At 50.5% G+C, this 20991-nt stretch overlaps 1 protein-coding gene across 2 annotated transcripts; it reads left to right on the top strand.

The window, feature by feature from the left end:
• The first annotated feature begins 8356 nt into the window (after positions 1-8356).
• LOC138424919 (serine protease 44-like) lies at positions 8357-20386 on the top strand. 2 transcript variants are annotated; one of them, XM_069562569.1, is made up of 9 exons: positions 8357-8451; positions 9352-9540; positions 9861-10049; positions 15090-15341; positions 15559-15732; positions 15962-16121; positions 16719-16975; positions 17827-17984; positions 19496-20386. In XM_069562569.1, the coding sequence occupies exons 5-9, from the start codon at positions 15591-15593 to the stop codon at positions 19730-19732; spliced, it is 954 nt and encodes a 317-aa protein (XP_069418670.1). In that variant the 5' UTR covers positions 8357-8451; positions 9352-9540; positions 9861-10049; positions 15090-15341; positions 15559-15590; the 3' UTR covers positions 19733-20386. The 2 variants fall into 2 exon arrangements, with proteins under 2 accessions (XP_069418670.1, XP_069418671.1); XM_069562570.1 differs by lacking the exons at positions 8357-8451; positions 9352-9540; positions 9861-10049; positions 15090-15341 and having other exon boundaries at positions 15518-15732.
• Positions 20387-20991: the final 605 nt, after the last annotated feature.

Below are 20991 nucleotides of genomic sequence, written 5' to 3' on the forward strand. Positions count from 1 at the left end.
CTGACAAGGAAGCAGCCAGGCCTGCCCCCTACCTGAGCCCCTACCCGATCTTTCCATTCTTTACCTTAAAATGAGGTCACAGCCCCGAGTTTGTATTCACTCTGAGTGAAACACGAGTCTTGGATTTCTACCAAGATCCCGGGGGCTGTTCTGTGGTCCTGGGACCTCACTCGGAGAATCACTGACTCCAGTGGTTAGGGATGAGGCGGGGATATGGTTTAGAGGGAGGAAAAGGCTGATGGCTGGTAGGAGATGAGAACAGGCGGGGAAGAACCTGGAAGGGATGGAGGGGAGTGTAGCCCCTCCAGCATGTCTGTGAGGGGCATGTTGTCTTCCCACAGCTATTCGGAATATACAGTGCGCCTAGAAGACACATTGTTACAATTGAATTCCCAAAATGCAGTGGTCATTCCAGTCCAAGACATCATTTGCTATAAGTACTATAGTTATCGCACTATGAGGCATGACATTGCCCTTGCTCTGCTGGCCTTCTCTGTGAATTATTCTGCGTACATTCAGCCAGTGTGCCTTCCTGGAAAGGATTTTGAAGTGAAAGCTGGGACAATGTGCTGGGCAACTGGATGGGGCCGAACTTTACAATTAGGTGAGACTGGCTGGAAGGATCTGAGGGGGGGTTGTCAGATGCCCTGGGGTTGGCCTACAGGCTGTAGGGAACCTGTGGGTACTACCTGACCCAGAGTCTATGATCCTGCCCTGTATAGACAGACACCTGTCACTGCTACTGTGGAGACTCAGAGTGACAACACTTGCTTTTGTATCAGGCCTTGTAAGAAGCCTTGTCTCTTTGTGTCCTGATCCGTTCCTCCTTCTGACTTGACTTTGCTTCTTACCTTGTCTGCTCCCCACGTCAGCAGTTGGCCTCAGGTCCTTCTGCGTCAAATGGGACAGAACCCACTGTCCTTCCTTCTCTAAGAGGAAGAGACTGTGAATGCCCTGATCAAGACCCGCCGTGGGATCTGGGGGGCCCTGTCATGTTCTACTCATGCAGATCCACTCATTACTGAATGCCTCTCTGTAGAGCCGTCACGTGTACCCACTCTTCAGGAGACTGAGCAAGTCATTCTTCACTACGCGAAGTGTAATAGGATGATCAAGCAACAGGAAAATCCATTTCCCAAGGTAGTTCGTAAAGGAATGATCTGTGGTTATCATGAAACGAGTGGAGGCCCCTGCAAGGTGAGTTGATGGGTCCCTTGCCGCCTCTGTATTGAGGCTGTGCAGTTTCCTCATTTCCCAGTGACAGGGCCTGGGTTATTTCCCAGCTCCTCTTTCAGCCTTTACTTAAGGAGATTTCTGGGGAATCCTTCAAGACACCTCTAGCAAGCCTGGCCTGTTCCTCCAGTAGGGAGCAGCCCTCCCATCCTGGGGGTGCTTCCGGGTGTGGTGAAGTTGGGGGTGATGATGATAATCACGTAGTTCCTGTAACTGAGTTCTTTCTGTCGTCACTTCCTGTGCCAGTATGAGCATTCACCCACATTAGGTCAGTCTCCCAGCTCACAACCCTCCACCTGGACATCATGCATCTTATTATACAGATGTGGGCCCTCCAGAGACATAAGTCCCGGATCCCCCCGGGAGTGCCTGTAGGAGCCCTGGGCCCACAGCCTCCCCTCTGCCCTGAGCAGCTTCCTGAGCAGGGGACAAGGGACAGGTCTCAGAGGATGAGTGTTTGGAGAACACTGTGGGAGAGGGAGCAGTGAGTCCGCGGCTCAAGGTCTGACGCACCGGCCATGTTTAGGGAATGGGTTTCTGGTCTGGAGCAGTGAGGAGGCCAGTATGGCCAGAGTAGGGGGCTGGAGTCAGAATGTGTGGCCTGCAGGCTGTGCTGTGTTTCTCGGTCCTGTCCAGGGAGGCCTGTATGCCACCAGAACAGTATTGGGGAACATCAAGCAGTGTGTGTGTGAGCTGGGGGTTTTGCAAGTCTGGATGTGTTTGGAGAGAGGGGCCGCTGGAAGAGGATGTAGTTGAATGTGTGGAGCTGGGACTGGGAGAGATTTCAGGGTAGAGGTGAGGACTCTGGCGCCCCCTCGCCGGAATGATAGTGAGAGAATGTCACAGCTGGGAAGGCCCAGGACTGACCAGTGGAATAGACTCTGACCTTAGAGCCCGAGAAGGGCTCTAGAAGCTACTCACAGTGCCAGGGGATGCCCCTTTAGTTTCTGGCTGGTGGGAGGTTTGAGGGGCAGGGGTAGGGGAGGCTTAGGGGCACTGAAGGAGAATTTGCACATATCTTGATCAGGGCATTCACAGTCTCTTCCTCTTGGAGAAGGGCTTACTGGCCTTTAGCTCCTGTAGGTTCCTGAGCACCTGGGAAGGAATAGTATTTCACAGATGATATTAAAGTTTTCAGCTCTCAAATGTCATTCAAAGAAACCTGGGCCTGGTGGGTACCTGAGGAAAGACCTTACTGCCTATCTCCCTAGGACCTTGCGAACTATCAGCCCATTCCACTGATGATTCCTATTCATTCCTGTGTTTGTCTGTCTCTTTTTTTTCTCCAGGGAGATTCTGGGGGTCCCCTGGTCTGTCAGTTTAATGACACATGGATCCAGATGGGGATTGTGAGCTGGGGTGTTCACTGTGGTTTCAGAGAAGCTCCTGTAGTTTACACAGATGTTAGATTCTACAAGGATTGGGTTTATGGTATACTGAGTCAGGCTTCTATTCTGGATTTGGGAGGATTCTTTATCCCACGGGTGTGTCTGGTGTTGGCCCAGAGCATCCTCGTGACCCTGTGATCACCCTGGCCTCTGGATTCAGGAGGACTCTTTATGCCATGGGTTGTGTCTGGTGTTGGCCCTGAGCGTCCTGGTGGCCCTGTGGTCACCCTGGCCCATACTGCCTCCTGTTTCTGAGTCCCATGCCCGCACTGCCTCTTCCCTCCCACTCCTGCTCCATGCTGTTTCCTCAAACCCATTTGGGATCCACTGACCCTGTGGAGATCCACATATCAGAGAGTTGGCAGCAGCAGTGAACTCTGGAGGTTTCCCAGGCCACTCCTCCAGGACCCTTACTCATTCATGCTGCACCATGGCCGCACATTGGAGCCGGGAAGGAGTGGGTGAAAACATCCCGGCTGGATGGACAGTGACCTGTGGTGATGCTTCAGGAGGCTTTGCCCACATCTTGGAGACCGTCTTCACCTCATCCCTGGCAGCAGCATTATCTGACACTTTATCATATCAGGGCACATGGTGATTGTTGGGAAACAGCGAGGCCTCACCACGTCCACATGTGACTCAGCTATCTGGGTTGGCCAGAGGTCCCCTGCTTCCCGACGTGAATCCATCTGTGAGGGTCCAGCCTCTGCCACACAAGCCTTCCTGGGGCAGCTCAGTCTTGGAACCCCCTTCCCAGTGCTCCAGTGGCCACATCCAGGCACACCCCAAGTTGTGTTGAGACATGAAGGAGCACGGAGATTTCTGATGTCAACTCAATAAATGCTTAGAGAGTCTCTCGTGTTGTGAAGCTCTGCTCTGCTGAAGGTTGTGGGGCTGCATATGACATGCTGTAGAGAATAGTTTCCCATTGAGCTGAGGGACCTTTCATGGTGTCCATTACTGCTTAGAAAGTGGGAGATGAGGAGCCTGTCCCTGGATGGAAGTCTGCTGGTGTCTTAGGCAGTGGGTCCAGGGCCTCTTTTAGGCATTAGTGCTCCTCTTGTAGGCGTCAGCACGCTCCAAGCAGGGCTGTTGGAAGTGAGTTTGCATGGGAGCCTGGAGGCAGGAGGGCGGAGATGCGGGCGTGACGGGCTCACACAGCCTTGCGCCTCTCGTGCCGCCTCGTAAGGGACATGCCTGGAGGAGACCCAAAGAGCTGAGTTCTCAGGGGTTAGAATGGAGGGTCTGGCTCTGTGTGTGTGTGTGGCTTCTCAGTCAGCAGGCCTAGGGTCCCATGGTCACCTGGACTGGCTGCTGATCTTTTCCCAGGCTCTGTGTCCTGTCCACCCATCCTTCCTTGGTCTGTGTTCAAGCTTCCAGATATAAGTGGACCTCAGAGGAACCATGGGCTTCCCAGGTGGCTCATTGCTAAAGAATCCGCCTGCCAGTGCAGGAGCCGCAGGTTAGATGTTGGGTTGGGAAGATTCCCCTGGAGTAGGAAATGGCAACCCACTCCAGTATTCTTGCCTGGGAAATCCCCTGGACAGAGGAGCCTGGCAGCTACAGTCCATGGGGTCGCAAAGAGTCCGACATGATTGAGCACACACAGTTACATTCTAGTACTGTTATTTACAGAAATGAAAGTCGTGTGGACTCGGAGGCCTGAGTCTGGCTGTTCCCTGCCATTCTCACCTGCAGCCCTCTTTCAGAACACGCTCCCCTGCTCTGTCCAGTGATGTTCTGCTGCTGAGAATGTCAGTACGGCTCCTCATTTCCCGTTCTCTGCCTCCACATTGGCTGAGACTCAAAATGAGCACTGAGTCCTTCCCAGAGTGTCTCCTGTGGACGACCCTGGGATGTGAAATGTGCTTCTCCTGGGCTCCCCTGACTGGTGGCCCTGGGCAGGTTCCCTACTCTGCTTTCCTCTCGGTGGCATTTTGTGCCCAAGCTTAAGAGGCTCTGTGTCTTCCCGCTTCCAGCTCCAGGTTTCAGATAGAGCAGTTTCAGGAACTGTTTGGTGAGTGAGTGAGTGAGTGAAGGGAAAGTAAATACTGATGTCTCCTCTGTCACCTTAGACCTTTCTCTCAGGGCCTCTCAGCTCATTGCTCTGCCCTCCTTTTCCTTCCCAGGTTGTCTTGTCAAAGAGGGGAAATCCCACACGGGAAGCCGATGTTCCAGCCCCTGCTGGAGGAGAAGTCCCAAGCCCTGGGAAGGCTACAACCTCAGTTCGGGTGCATTTTGTTTGCTGACAGGAGAATGTTCTTCCTATGGTGGGGAAGGGATTTTAGTTCGAGTAACTCAGATGTTGAGCATCAGCCTCTAGGTCCTAGAAACATCAGGCATGGCCTCTCAGAAGCGAGAGCGGCAACCTCCAGTGTAATGGCAGCCACGTTTGCCCTTTCTGGCAAATACACACGGACTTTCTGTTGTGATTAGGAACTAGGCCCTGAGCAGAAATAAGATGTGGGGCTCAGGTGGGAGGGAAGAGGTGGTCATTAGGATGACCCTTAGGTCAGGGCTTGGTGGTGGATGGAACCACCCTCTGAAAGAGCTAGGTAACAGGGAGAGGAGGAGATTGACAGGTAGGAAGTGAGTTCTAGTAAAAATATTGGGCTTGAAAAGACAAGGACACAAAACCCATAGAAAATGCTGCAGGCTTCCAGTCATAAGGATTAGTGAGGCATACTGATGTGAGTTTCTAATGCCCAAATTGTGGTTTGAAATAATAATTTTCTACCCACAGAAACCAGGGCTTCTTGGAGAAATGGCTTGAGTAATATCCAGGAGTGGGCCAGGAAATGTGTGGATTCACCCTGAAATAGCCTGTCACACCAGATGGTGAGCAAGGTCTCCAAATGACAAGGATCCTAGGATCATGTCCAAAGGACTCAGGAGCTCAGTAGTGAAGGGTGGCATTTCTGCTAAGTCACACGTGTCCTCCAGCATCTGTGAATCCGGTCATAGCTCCCTCACTGGCGAGCGCCGCACTCAGTTCACTCAAGACGACACCCTTTTGCAGCAGGTAGCCCATGTTAAATGTCTGTCTGTCAAGCAGGAATGTGAAGGCCCAGCCTCTTTGCCTCCTTTCAGGACAACTTGGAAGGGCTTCCTGAAGATCAGCTGAGACCTCAGTTACAACCCCATGACTGCTAAGCTTCTCCTATTGCCCAGTTCTGCCTCACCTGCCCCCTTCCAGGTGTGAATCCTCCCCAGAGCACTCCTCAACAAACCCTGGCATACAGATCTGTCTCAAAGTGTGTTTCCAGGGGACTAATCTAGGACCCTTGGCCAGGCCAAGGTAGGACAACCTGACTTTCAGTAAGTGCCCCAGTTACCTATTGCTGTGTGACAAAGCACCCTAAGCCCTCATGGTAAAATCATCAGGTTTTGTGGTGATATGTTCTATGAAGCAGCTCTGAGCACTGAATTAGGCAACTCTGAAGAGTTGCTTCTCAGGCAAATGCAGGATTAGACTCCTGGGAACCTCTGATCACAGCATTTTCACTGAGTGATAAATATGTGACCTTATTTTATGTGTCTTTTTGCTTAAAAGCACTTTATTTAATACAGTCTGTTGATTCAGTGCCATTGAACTTGTGGCCAACAGCAGTGTAGTTGATACGTGTGTGGAGGTGTCCTAACGCATCTGTTTTCTCTGCAATGCACATCCCAGGCTGGAGCGCTCAGGAGTGCTAGACAGCACTGCAACAGTGTGGGCAGGGCCTTTTAAAACAGTGAAATCACCAGCCAATAGCACAGAAATGCAAAAATATGGCACTGAGTAGTCTAGGATTAGGACATCCCTTTACCATATGAGAGCTGAAACAACAATGCCCAGCAACATCTTCGGTGACTTCACTGTTTCTATGTCCTGTCATTTTTATCTTTTTCCTCTTACTTTTTCATTCGTTTTGAGCAACTTGCTTACGTCTTACGTTGATCTTCTTGTCTTCATGTTTCTTTTTTATTTTCGTGTTCAGGGAGCATATTGTAAGATCTCTGAAGTTATAGTTCTTACCAGATTGGAAAATATATAGCATTATTTCTTTGACTACTTTTGATCCTTCTGGCCTGCTGTCCTTTGGAAGTTCAGTCACACGTGTATTTGTCCCCAGCTTACAATGCACTTTATGCTCTCGTATCAGTGTTTCATTATGAAATTGTTTTTAATTAAATTGTCCATCTTTGAGTTGCCCAATCAGTTCTTCTGATTGTTTATTATAGTGTTAAAGCCATCATCAGTGTACCTTTTTCATCTTCATGCAAATTTTCATGCCTAGAGTCTGATTGGAGTCCTCTTACGTCTTCAGCATGTCTACCTAAAGTCTAATTGTCTATGTAGGACTCAGTTCTAGTGGCTGTGTTACCGTTCTTGCCTGTGCATTTAACATTTGTGTCAGTTCTGGGTTAATTATGATTGTTTCATTAATCCCATGATACGTGGCTAATTGAATGTGGGTGTTAGGTGATTAGATACCAGACATTGTGACCTTTACAATGGTGTTTGATATTTTCCTAGAAATATTCTTGGGCTTTATTTTGGCGTGCAGTTAAATTCCTTGGAAACTGATGTCCTCAGGTCTTGTTTTTACCTTTTTTAGCAGGCCTGGAGTGATTCTCAGTGTAGAGACTGTTCCCTGTTGCTGAGGCAAGACCTTCCTAAATACCCTAGGGAATGTTCTGTGAATCTTGAGTTTTTCCAGTCTGGCAGATGGACCAGGCACTATTCTTGGTCCCCTGTGGCCTGCAGGCATTCTGATTCGAATCTTCTCAAGAGGTATTTTGTCTGGCTTCGGGTAGCTTCCCAGCCCAGCATTCAAGGGGGTGCCCTCACTGATCTCTGGAGTTTCAACTTCAGCATCAGTTCTTACAATGAATATTCAGGACTGATTTCCTTTAGGTTGGACTTGTTTGACCTCCTTGCACTCAAAGGGACTCTCAAGAGTCTTCTCCAACACCACAGTTCAAAAGCATCAATTCTTCAGCTTTCTTTACAGTCCAACTCTCACATCCATACATGACTACTGGAAAAACCATAGCTTTGACTAGATGGACCTTTGTTGGCAAAGATATGTCTCTGCTCTTTAATATGCTGTCCAGGTTGGTCATAGCTTTTCTTCCAAGGAGTAAGTGTCTTTTAATTTCATGGCTGCAGTCACCATCTGCAGTGATTTTGGAGCCCAAGAAAATAAAGTCTATCACTGTTTCCACTGTTTCCCCATCTATTTGCCATGAAGTGATGGGACCGGATGCCATGATATTTGTTTTTTGAATGTTGAGTTTTAAGCCAGTTTTTTCACTCTCCTCTTTCACTTTCATCAAGAGATTCTTTAATTCTTCTTCACTTTCTGCCATAAGGGTGGTATCATCTGCGTATCTCAGGTTATTGATATTTCTCCCAGCAATCTTGATTCCAGCTTGTGCTTCATCCAGCCCGGCATTTTGCATGATGTACTTTGCATATAAGTTAAGTAAGCAGGGTGACAATATACAGGCTTGACGTACTCCTTTCTCAGTTTGGAACCAGTTTGTTGTTCCATGTCTGGGTTCTAATGGTTGCTTCTTGACCTGTGTACAGATTTCTCAAGAAGTAGGTAAGATGGTCTGGTATTCCTATCTCTTTAAGAATGTTCCACAGTTTGTTGTGATCTACACAGCCAAAGGCTTTAATGTAGTGAATGAAGCAGAAGTAGATGTTTTTCTGGAACTCTCTTGCTTTTTCTATGACCCAACAGGTATTGGCAATTTGATCTCTGGTTCCTCTGCCTTTTCTAAATCCAGCTGGAACATCTGGAAGTTCACTGTGGCTGTATCATATACAATTTCATAGGTAATGCTTTCATTGGTACTGATCTCTAAAATGTCAAATTTCCCTCGTGATTTCCTAATTTTTAAAGGTGCACCTTTATCTAGAGTTTTGGCTTTTTTTCAGGAATAGAGTATTTTTTAAAGTTGGCTTTAATGTTATTGATGTGTGGCTCATGAATAGTATGTGTATCACATTGGTTCCTTGAGATTATTGATTTTCCTTAGGGCTTTGATTCTGAAAGTTCCCTATGTGTTCAGTAAGAGTGTTCTCTCTCAGTAGTTGTAAAATTCATCATAGCACTGTTAGGTCTAGATGATGAGTTATGAGAGTCAAGTAGTCTACATTTTTGCTAATTTTGCCTATGTAAATTGTCAGCTTCCTAAGAGGAGTGTATAAGAAGTCCCTGTTTCCCATAAATGGGTCCCGTTTGCTTTCCATTTTAAAGGCTGTCATCGTATCCTGTCCTTTATGTCTTGGTCTTACTGTACATAACTCCCTTTGTCCCTTGTATCATTTTTGCTTTAAACGCTATGATCTAATGATCATATTGCTATACTAGCTTTTGTTTGTTTTGCACCGCATTTCCCTTTCTATTCCTTTATTTCCCACCTGTGTGTATCTCTTTGTGTAAGTCTGTCTCTTCAGAGAGTCTGTTTCTGGACCTTGGCTTTTCCTCCAACTTGAAAGTTATGTTGTCTGGTATGTTCAATGCATTCACCCTTACTGCAGATGCTACTATATTCAGGCTCAAAACTGCCATCTGTTCCGCACTTTCTGTTTACCTTGTTTCTTTTGATTTTCTTCTATGTTTCACTGGAGAGATTAGATTGCATCTGTGTGTCTCTTTCTTTTCTTTTTTTTAAAGGGCTACCATGTTTAGATCACGCTGAGATATCTAATCCAGAATATCTCTCCTTTAAGGTGGAGAACTTAATTAAGTCAAAGGCCTTAAGAACACAACCAGAATAGATTGAAGCGCATGGCTGAGGAAGAAGGAAGATGTTGGAGGAGCAGCCTTGGGATCCGGCCCTAGCCCTGTGTTCCTGGCAACCGGAAGCCAGATGCGGGGATGCCGCGAGGGGGCGCCGCAGAGCGCGGAGGCTGTTAGAGGTGCCCAGGGCTTCTCTGAGCGACACCCGCAGGGGCGGAGGCTCCCTGGACCTCCTGGTCCGGCTCCTGGTCCTTTGGCCCCAACTCAGGGAGACCACGGCAGGCAGGGATTGGGCTTGGATGGGCTAGGCTGCTTGCGTGGTGCTGAGGGTGGGGTTGCTTGCAGGGGGCGTGGGTAGGTACTGGGACTGGGAGGTGGGGTTCGGGGGTGGGGGTTCGGAATTTGGGTTTGGAGATGGGACGGTTTTCTGGGAAGAAGCCGGTGATGAGGGTCCTTGCTGTGGCCAGCTGCTTTTCTCACTGGACCCTCCTGTTCCCAGGTGAGGGTGCCAGGCCCAAGGAAGATTGTGCAATGAGCCTGGCAACCCCAGAGGCATCAACAGCTTCAGGGCACCTGCAATCCCTGCAGGTCCCAGTACCCGCCGTTGCTCCTGTGCCACCCACGCCCACTGCAAAAGAGACTGTGGGATCCAGCCAGACCCCTGTGTTGGAAGGGTTGCCTCCTCTAGGTACTGCCTTTGGACAGGGCTGTACTTGAGCTTGGAGCCCAACTGGGTTCATGTCCTGGCCAGGGGTCGGGGAGCAGGGGTGGGTTGGGTTGCAGGGTTAGACCATTCTGGATAATTTGAGAGGAAACCTGGCTCTGCTTTGGGAGGCACAGGTGGTAGAGGTGGAGTTGGAAGCAGTGTTGGTGTTGGCGGTGGTGGAGGAAGTGGAGGTGATGGAGAAGGTGGAATGGAGACAGCAGCTTCACTCTAGTTCCCTTTACTGAGCCAAGGAGCCTGTGGCCATCGGATTTTGGAGATGGTTGGTGGAAAGCCAGCCCCAGAAAGAAAGTGGCCCTGGCAGGTCAGCCTGCAGTTCAGAGATTGGCACAGATGCGGAGGTTCCCTCATCACCCCACAGTGGGTGCTGACGGCAGCTCACCGTGTAACTGGGAGAGTATCTGGGCCAATGGGCTTGGTCTGTTGCTTGGGCTACATTAAACAGAGCCGTTCACATCCCCCTGCCTGAGCCTGTACCTGAGCTTTCCTTTCTTAATTTTAAAAGGAGGTCATATACACTATGAGTGAAACAAGAGTCTTGAGTTTCTACCAAGATCCCAGGTGTTTCTCTGGTGGTCCTGGGACCTCACTTGGAGAACCGCTGACTCCAGTGGTTAGGTGTCAGGAGAGGATGTGGTTTAGAACATAAAAAGGCTGTTGGCTGGTATAGGAGATGGGAACAGGCTGGGAAGAACCTGGAAGGGGTGGAGGAGAGAGTAGACCCTCCAGCATCTCTGTGAGGGCATATTGTCTTCCCACAGCTCTCAAGACCTTACGGTGAAGATGGGAACCACATACTTATTTTCGGGTTGCCAAACTACAGTGGTCGTTCCAGTTAAACACATTTTTTGGCATACGGATTTTAATTCGCCCCTTATCACTAATGACATTGCCCTTCTTCAGCTGGCCCACTCTGTGAATTATTCTGCATACAACCAGCCAGTGTCTCCCTAGAAAGAATTTTGAAGTGAGACCTGGGACACAGTGCTCGATGACTGGATGGGGCCGAATTATAGAATTTGGTGAGACTGGCAGGCAGGATCTGAGGGGAGAAGTCTGGAGCCTTGGGGTTGGCCAGTTGGCTGAAGGGAGGGACAGGGAGGCTGGTTCTCTACAGGTGGGCAAGGGAGGAGGTGGAGCTGAGGCTGCCTGGGAGTGACTGCAGTGCAGTAGGGATTCCTCCTGTTGCGTTAGACCTGGGGGCAGGGGTCCTGGTATGGTGGGTCCTCTCCAGGGCGGACTTCAGCTCCAGGATGATGAGCTGTCTGCCAGTCAGAGCTGTCCTGCTCTGGAATTACCTGCCAGGTGGGGAGGGAGCTTCTTGTGCCTGGGATGTGGGTCTAGCCAGAGCAGCCCTGGGAGGAGGCTGGGTTGGTACCCATGGGCACTGCCTGTCCCGGAGTCTATGACCCTGCCCTGTACAGACACCTGTCACTGCTACTGTGGATACTCACAGTGATGACACTTGGCTCTTGTATCAGGCCTTGTAAGAAGCCTTGTCTCTTTGTGTCCTGATCCGTTCCTCCTTCTGACTTGGCTTAGCTTCTTACCTCGTCTGCTCCCTGTGTGAGCAGTTGGCCTCAGGTCCTTCTGTGTCAAATGGGACAGAACCCACTGTCCTTCCTTCTCTTAAGAGGGAAGGAATGTGAATGCCCCGATCAAGACCCACCGTGGGATCTGAATGACCCTGCCGTGTTCCACTCATGCAGATTCTCTTACTCCTGAATTGTCTCTGTAGACCCAGGTTCAACATCACCTTAACTTCAGGAAGCTGAGCAACTCATTATTCCCCTAAAGCAATGTGCTGTGATGGTCGAGAAAACAGCAAACAAATCAGACAATCGGGTTCAAAAAGGGATGGTCTGTGCCCAGAACATAAAGAGCACAGGTCCCTGTAGGGTGACTTGATGGGTCCCTTGCCACCTCTGTATTGAGGTTGTCCCCTGAAAGTTTCTTCATTCCCTAGTAACGGGGCCTGAGTTATCTCCCACCTTCTTTTTTTCCTAAAGCCTTTGCTTTAGGAGATTCAGTAGAGAGCCCCTCAAGACATCTGTGAGCTGGCCTGGCCTGTTCCTCCAATAGGGAGCAGCCCTCCCATCCTGGGGGTGCTGCCAGCATGCAGTAAAGTGGGGGTTATGATGATAATTTGAGTATATCCCTGCAGGACCAATGTCCAGGGCTTACTGGCCGTATAGCTCCTGTGCGTTCCTAGAACTTGGGAAAGAATAGTATTTCTCAGATGATGGTAAAGTGTTCAGCTCTCAAATGTCATTCAAGGAAACCTGGGCCGGGGGAAGGACCTTGGTGCCTGTCTCCCCAGTCCTTTCATAGTTGCCAACCTGTTATGATTATCTCCTCCATTCTTTTCCTTGTTTCTTTCTTTTCCTCCAGGGAGATTCTGGGAGTCCCCTGGTCTGTCAGTTTCAGACATCATGGGTCCAGGTGGGGACTGTGAGCTGGGTTGATCACTGTGGTTTGAAAGAAGTGCCTGCAGTGTACACAGATGTTAGTTTCTACAAGGACTGGATCACTGCAAGAATGAGTCAGGCATCGGGTCTGGACACTGGATTCCTTATTCTGCTACTGTGTCTGTTGCTGCCTCTGGGCATCCTGGCAACCCTGTGATCACCCTGGCCTCTGCCATTCCTGCTTCTGAGTCTCACATTAGCCCTGCCTCTGAGATGCCTCTCCTACTCAATGCCCTGACCTCAAATCCATTTGGGGTCCACTGATCCTGTGGAGATCCACAGGACAGAGTGGCTGCAAGTGAAGACTGAAATGGTACCTGCCTGGTGCTCCAGGAACCTGCCTCATCGAGGCCTATCTGTAGGCCGTGCTCTGCTTGCCAGGAAGGAGTGGGTGAAACCATCCCACCTGGATGGACAGCGACCTGCCAGGTGATGCTTCAGGATGCTGCACGAGTCTTGCAGAACATTTTTCCATTGTCACCGGTGAAGCAGTGTTAGACCTGACACTTCATCAGACCAGCCCACCTGATGATTATTGGGAGGGAGGGAGGAGGCTTTGTCATTTCCATATTGGACTCAGTTGTCTGGGTTGGGAGAAGGTCCTCTGCTTCCAGTGCAGATCGCTCTGTGAGCGTGCAGGCTCTGCCGCACAAACACTCATGGGTCAACTCAGTCTTGGAACCACCTTCCCAGCGCTGCAGTGGCGCCTCTGAACTCACCACTCAGCATTCAGGAGAGTGGAAATTTCAGGTGTGAAACTAATACATGTTTGGAGAGTCTCTTGTATGTTCTGAAGCTGTGCTCTCCTGAAGTTTGTGGTGTTACACATAGCATATTAGGAAACGAGTTTCCCATTTAACTGGAGGAGTTTTCATGGCATCCATTACTCTCTAGAAAGTGGGAGATGAGGAGCCTGTGTACTTGGTTAGAAGTGTGATGTGTTCAGTTCAGTCGCTCAGTCATGTCTGACTCTTTGCGACCCCATGAATCGCAGCACGCCAGGCCTCCCTGTCCATCACCAACTCCCAGAGTTCACTCAGACTCACGTCCATCGAGTCGGTGATGCCATCCAGCCATCTCATCCTCTGTCGTCCCCTTTTCCTCCTGCCCCCAATCCCTCCCAGCATCAGAGTCTTTTCCAACTCTTCGCATGAGGTGCCCAAAGTATTGGAGTTTCAGCTTTAGCGTCAATCCTTCCAGTGAACACCCAGAACTGATCTCCTTTAGAATGGACTGGTTGGATGTCCTTGCAGTCCAAGGGACTCTCAAGAGTCTTCTCCAACACCACAGTTCAAAAGCATCAGTTCTTTGGCGCTCAGCTTTCTTCACAGTGATGTGTTAGGCATTGGAAACTGGAGCTTCTTATATGCTTCTCTCAGGAAGGTGATAAGTTATGTAGGTAAAATTAAGCAAAAACACAGAGGAGTTGCCTCTCACAATTTATCATCTAGACCTAACAGTGCTATGAGGAATTTTACAACTACCGACAGAGAACACTTACTCTTTTTGAATGCTCAGGGAACTTGAAGAGTAAAAGCCTAAAGAGGGACTTCCCTGGTGGTCCAATTTTAAGATTCTGCATTCCCAATGTGACGGGAGGGAGGGCAGGGCGGGAGGGGGCCCCCGTGTTTGATCCCTGGTCAGGAACTAGAGTCTACCTTTTGCAGCTGAGAAGAGCATGTGTACCACAACTAAACACTGCTGCCGCCGCCAAGTCACTTCAGTCGTGTCCAGCTCTGTGTGACCCCATGGGCGGCAGCCCACCAGGCTCCCCCGTCCCTGGGATTCTCCAGGCGAGAGTACTGGAGTGGGATGCACAACTGAACACAGTGCAGTTAAATAAAGTTGTTAAAGAGCCTATGGAAAATCAACAATCTCAGGGAATCTGTGTGAGACACATTCCATTCATGAGCCACATAGCAATAATATTAAAATCAATTTTTAAAAATCCCATATTTCTGAAACAAAGTCAAAACCCTAGTGAATGGCCATTCTTTAAAAGGGAAATCATGAGGAAATTATAACTTTCCAGTTTCCTGCAATTGGTCCCCTGTGCTTCGCCTTTTAAAGGCGTTTCCTTATGTATCTTATGTATCTGACTCCCTCTGTCCCTTACACAGTCTTCTCTTTATGCTCTCATTTAATAAACAAATGTTAACATATCATCCCAGCTGTTTTTTGGTTTCTTTTGCACCAATGTGTCCTGGCATTCCGCTTTCTGTCTCTTTACTTCCCAGGTGTCTGTATCTCCGTGTAAATTTGTGTCTTCAGTGATCTACTTCTGGACCTTGCTTTTTCCTTCAGTTTGAAAGTTGTTGTTTGGTATGTTCAACTAATTCACGTTTTTTTGCAGACGCTATTATATTCGGGCTGGAAACTGCCATTTTGCCCTGTGTTTTCCTATTTATCATACTTCCATTTGTTTTTCTTTTATGTTTCATTGCGCAGATCGCATTTTTTCTTCTTCTTCTTTTTTTTAAGTCTCCAGTGTTTAGATCACGCTGAGGCATCTAATTCCTGATATCTCTACTTGAAGGTGGAGAACTTAATTACGAGTTCAAGGGCCTTAAAACCACAACCAGGCTGGACTGAAGAAGCACGGCTGAAGAAGCAGAAAGTGAAGATGTTGGAGCCGCAGGCCCCGGCTCTGTGTTCCCTCCAACCGGAGGGCAGGCGCGTAGCCCCCACGAGGGGGCGCCGCAGAGCGCGGAGGCGGCTAGAGGTGGCTATGGCGTCTCTGGGAGTTTCCCGCGGTGGCGGCGGCGGCGGCAGCTCCTTCGGCCTTCTGGTCTGGCTCTTGTTCCTTTGGCCACAGCTCTGTGAGACAGGGCCGGCAAGGACTGGAGGTGGCTAGGCTGCACTGATGCGTGGCAGCTGGGGCTGACGGCTGGACTAGGGCTGGGGGACGGAAGGGGGAGCTGGGGATGGTGCCCCGGGCAGAGGCCGGTGCTGACGGGCCGCACTCCAGGCCGCTCCTTTTCTCACTGGTCCCTGGCCTCCCTCAGGTGAGCGTGCCCGACCCAAGGAGGATTCTGCAATGAGCCGGGCAAACGCAGAGGCCCCCTCAGCTCCAGGACCCCTGAAATCTGAGGCGGTTCCAACAGCTCCAGGGCTGCCTACACCCCCAGCGGAAGATGTTCTGCAGACCCCGCCTCCCTTTGGAGGGTCGTTCGTACCAGGTACTGCTTCTTTCTGCACGGGGCTCTACAGGCCTGCCTGGGAACTAGAGGCAGCACATCCCTGGCTGGGTGACTGTCCTGGTGGGTTTGAGAGGAAACCTGTCTCTCCCTCAGCTGTGATGGGGGTGGGCGCAGATGCAGAGACAGTGGTGGTGGCGGTGGAAGGCAGTGGAGGTATTAGAAGGGAGCCAGCAGCTTCATCTCCAGCCCGTCTTTTTACTGAGCCCAGGAACATGTGGCCATCGGAAGATGAGGATAGTTGGTGGAATGCCAGCCCCAGACAGAAAGTGGCCCTGGCAGGTGAGCCTGCAGATCAACAATGTACACGTGTGCGGAGGCTCCCTCATTGCCCCGCGGTGGGTCCTGACTGCAGCTCACTGCATATTTGGGTGAGTGTTTTCTGTTCTGGGCTTGGCCTGCTGCTCAGGCTGTTAAGAAGTGGAGCCATTCCTGCCCCTTTCCTCTTCTTCATCTGAAAAAGAGGCCACAGTCCCTAGTTTATGTTCACTGCGAGTGCTACATGAGTTTTGCATTTCTACCAAGAGCCCACGTTCTGCTCCAGTGGCTGTGGGACCTCAGTTGGAGACCACGGACTACAGTGGTTAGGGCTCTGCAAGGGGATGTGGTTTAGAGGGAGAAAAAGGCCAGTGGCTGTCATGTGTGCTAAGTCACTTCAGTCGTGTCCGACTCTGTGTGGCCCTATGGACTGTAGCCTATCAGACTCATGTGTCCATAGATTCTCCAGGCAAACATACTGGAGTGGGTATCCACGCTCTCCTCCAGGGGATCTTCCAGACCTGGGGATCAAATCTGAGTCTCTTATGTTTCTCGCATCGGCAGGCAGAGTCTTTACTGCTGAGCAACCTGGAAAGCCCTGATGGCTGTTGCAGGAGATGGGATCAGGATGAGAAGAACCTGGAAGGGGTGGGTTGGGGGGAGCGTAGCCCCTCCAACATCTCTGTGAGGGCCATGTTCTCTTTCCACAGCTTTGAGGAATATACAGTGCGGATGGGAAGCACACTGTTACGTCCCCAATTGGGAATGGTCATTCCAGTTCGAGACATCGTTTGCCATAGCTTTTATGATGTTAGAACTTTGACTAATGACATAGCTCTTGTTCTGCTGGCCCACTCTGTGAATTATTCTGCATCCATCCAGCCGGTGTGTCTCCCTGTAAAGAATTTTGAAGCGGAAACTGGGACACGGTGCTGGGTGACTGGATGGGGCCAACTGAAGGAACACGGTGAGACTGGCAGGCAGGGTCTGAGGGGGAAATCTGGAGCCCTGGGGTTGGCCAGTCGGCTGAAGGGAGGGTCAGGGAGGCTGGTTCTCTACAGGTGGGCAAGGGAGGAGGTGGAGCTGAGGCTGCCTGGGAGTGACTGCAGTGCAGTAGGGATTCCTCCTGTTGCGTTAGACCTGGGGGTGGGGGTCCTGGTATGGTGGGTCCTCTCCAGGGTGGACTTCAGCTCCAGGATGATGAGCTGTCTGCCAGTCAGAGCTGTCCTGCTCTGGAATTACCTGCCAGGTGGGGAGGGAGTTTCTTGTGCCTGGGATGTGGGTCTAGCCAGAGCAGCCCTGGGAAGAGGCTGGGTTGGTACCCGTGGGCACTCCTTGTCCTGGAGTCTGTGACCGAGCCCTGTACAGACACCTGTCACTGCTATTGCTGATACTCAGAGTGATGACACTTGCTTTTGTATCAGGCCTTGTAAGAAGCCTTGTCTCTTTGTGTCCTGATCCGTTCCTCCTTCTGACTTGGCTTAGCTTCTTACCTCGTCTGCTCCCTGTGTGAGCAGGTGGCCTCAGGTCCTTCTGTATCAAATGGTTCAGAACCCACTGTCCTTCCTTCTCTTAGAAGAAAGGAGTGTGAATGCACTGATCAAGACCCAGAGTGTGGGACTTCCTTGCAGTCCAGTGGTTAAGACCCCACGCTCCCACTCCAGGGGGTGCAGGTTTGATCTGTGGTTAGGGAGTTAAGATCCTGCATGCTGCACAGTGCAGCCAAAAACTCAAACACAAAAGGCCCAGCATGGGATCTGGGGGCCCCGTTCTAGTCAACTCAAGCAAACGTTTTATTTCTGAGTTGTCTTTCTGTAGCCAAAGTGCTGCCAGACATTCTTCAGGAGACTGACCAAATCCTTCTTCGCCACACATTATGTAATGAGAAATTGCAGACACATTTAGGATATCGTCGTACATTAGTTCGAAAAGGGATGATCTGTGGCTATCACGAATATCTTAAAAGCCCCTGCAAGGTGAGTTGATGGGTCCCTTGCCGCCTCTGTATTGAGGTTGTGCAGTTTCCTTCTTCCCCAGTAGCAGGGCCTGGGTTATTTCCCACCTCCTCTTTCAGCCTTTACTTAAGGAGATTCAGGGGAGAACCCCTCAAGATACCCATGAGCTGGCCTGGCCTGTTCCTCCAGTAGGGAGCAGCCCTCCCATCCTGGGGGTGCTTCCGGGTGTGGTGAAGTTGGGGGTGATGATGATAATCACGTAGTTCCTGTAACTGAGTTCTTTCTGTCGTCACTTCCTGTGCCAGTATGAGCATTCACCCACATTAGGTCAGTCTCCCAGCTCACAACCCTCCACCTGGACATCATGCATCTTATTATACAGATGTGGGCCCTCCAGAGACATAAGTCCCGGATCCCCCCGGGAGTGCCTGTAGGAGCCCTGGGCCCACAGCCTCCCCTCTGCCCTGAGCAGCTTCCTGAGCAGGGGACAGGGGACTGGTCTCAGAGGATGAGTGTTTGGAGAACACTGTGGGAGAGGGAGCAGTGAGTCCGCGGCTCAAGGTCTGACGCACCGGCCATGATTAGGGAATGGGTTTCTGGTCTGGAGCAGTGAGGAGGCCAGTATGGCCAGAGTAGGGGGCTGGAGTCAGAACGTGTGGCCTGCAGGCTGTGCTGTGTTTCTCGGTCCTGTCCAGGCAGGCCTGTAGGCCAGGAGTTTGTTCTTCATTGTGTGGGCCGTGGTGCTGAGCCGCAGGCGGGACCTGCGCTGGGGGTGGGGGTGGGGGCGGGAAAAGGAGTTGGTTTGTGTCACCACTTCTAGTCACCGACTGCATGTGAGGTTGGGGTGAGGGCGAGCTTGAGGAGGACTCTGAGTTTATGATGAGCTGGTTGGTGAGGGGCCTACCAGAACAGGGTTGAGGAAGGATGTGCAGTGTGTGTATCAGCTGGGGGTTTAGCACGTCTGGATGTGTTTGGAGAGAGGGGCTGCTGGTAGACGATGTAGTTGGATGTGTGTGTTTAGGGCGGGCAGAGAGTTCGGGTGACTCCAGAGGTAAGGACTCTGGCCCCCCCATGCTGGAATGATAGTGAGAGAATGTCACAGCTGGCACGGCCCAGTACTGACCAGTGGAATAGACTCTGGCCTTAGAGCCCGACAAGGGTTCTGGAAGCTACTCACAGTGCCAGGGGATGCCCCTTTAGTTGCTGGGTGTTGGGAGGCTTGGAGAAGCGCAGGGGCAGGGGAGGCTTAGGGGCACTGAAGGAGAATTTAAGTATATCCTGGCAGGACTGATGTCCAGGGCTTACTGGCCTTATAGCTCCTGTGGGTTCCTGAGCATCTGAGAAGCAGTAGTATTTCTCAGATGATGTTAAAGTATTCAGCTCTCAAATGTCATTCAAGGAAACCTGGGCCTGCTAGGTACCTGGGGAAGGACCTTGGTGACACTAGCAAGATCCCTAGTGCCTTGCTAGAAATCAGCCTTTTTTGATGATGATCCCCTTACATCCTTGTTTCTTTTTTTTTTTTTCTCCAGGGAGATTCTGGGGGTCCCCTGGTCTGTGAATTTAATGACACCTGGGTCCAGGTGGGGATTGTGAGTTGGGGCATTGCCTGTGGTCGCAGTGAATTGCCTATAGTTTATACAGAAGTTAGCTCGTACAAGGACTGGATCACTGATCACATCATTAAGGTGTCCTCCTGTGCCTCAGCTGGATTCTTGATCCTGTCACTGTCCCTGGTGTTGCCCCTGGGCCTCCTGGTGGCCCTGTGATCACCCTGGTCCATGTTCCCCCCCGTTTCTGAGTCTCACATTAGCTCTGCCTCTGACCTCCCACTCCTACTCAGTGCTGTTTCCTCAATTCCATTTGGGATCCACTGACCCTGTGGAGATCCACATGACAGAAAGTGGTAGCAAGAAAGGAACCCTGGATGTTTCCCAGCCTGCTGTTCCAGGCACCTGCATTATCATGCCTCCTCCTTGGCTGTGCTCTGCCTGCCGGGAAGGAGTGGGTGAAACCATCCCAGCTGGATGGACAGCAACCTGCCAGGTGATGCTTCATGATTCTTTATCTACGTCTGGGCATCATCTAACAAAGAAGAGACATCATCAACGGTGCAACAGCATTAGACCTGACACTTTATCAAACCAGTCTGCGTGGTGATTGTTAGGAGAGACTGAGGAGGCCTCACCGTGTTCGCTTCTGACTCAGTTGTCTGGGTTGGCAGAAGGTCCCCTGCTGCCCAGTGTGGATCCGAGTCCCCATTCTTTGCCACACAAATCTTCCTGGGGCAACTCAGTCTTGGAACCTTCTTCTCAGTGCTCCAGCGGTCACATGCAAGCTCACCCCAAGTTGTGTTGAGGCAGTTATGGAGTATGGAGATTTCTGATGTCAGATGAATAAATGTTTATTCTTTTGTGTTCTGATGCTCTTCTCTCCTTGCAGTTGTGGGGTTGCATATGACATACTCTGTAGAAAACTAGTTTCTCATTTGGCTAAGAAACTATTCATGGTTCTCATTAAGCTCTAGACAGGGAGGTGAGTCCACACTTACTCATTGATGAGTCTAGGAATGGTTTTAGCTAGCAGGTTCCTGCTCCCTGTACTCCTATTATAGTTATCAGCATGTCTGTGGGGAGCTTTGTACGCTAATTTCATAGCCTTTGTAGCTTAGAGTAGAGAATCAAGAGAGACTGGAAGTGGGAGTAAAACTTACTCAGGCAGGGGCATGAGTAATATTATTCCTCCTCCCCTGCTTCTGCTTGCTGGTCACCTCCACTTTATTACCAAAGGTCTGCATTCCCATCAATTCGGTTCAGTTCAGTCATTCAGTCGTGTCTGACTCTTTGAGACCCCAAGGACCACAGCACGCCAGGCCTCCCTGTCCATCACCAACTCCTGGAGTTTACTCAAACTCATGTCCTTTGAGTCGGTGATGCGATCCAGCCATCTCATCCTCTGTTATCTCTTTCTCCTCTCTCCTTCAATCTTTCCCAGCATCAGGGTCTTTTCAACTGAGTCAGATCTTTGC

The sequence above is a fragment of the Ovis canadensis genome, chromosome 19 (assembly GCF_042477335.2).
Source record: "Ovis canadensis isolate MfBH-ARS-UI-01 breed Bighorn chromosome 19, ARS-UI_OviCan_v2, whole genome shotgun sequence".
In the NCBI taxonomy this organism is placed as follows: domain Eukaryota; kingdom Metazoa; phylum Chordata; class Mammalia; order Artiodactyla; family Bovidae; genus Ovis; species Ovis canadensis.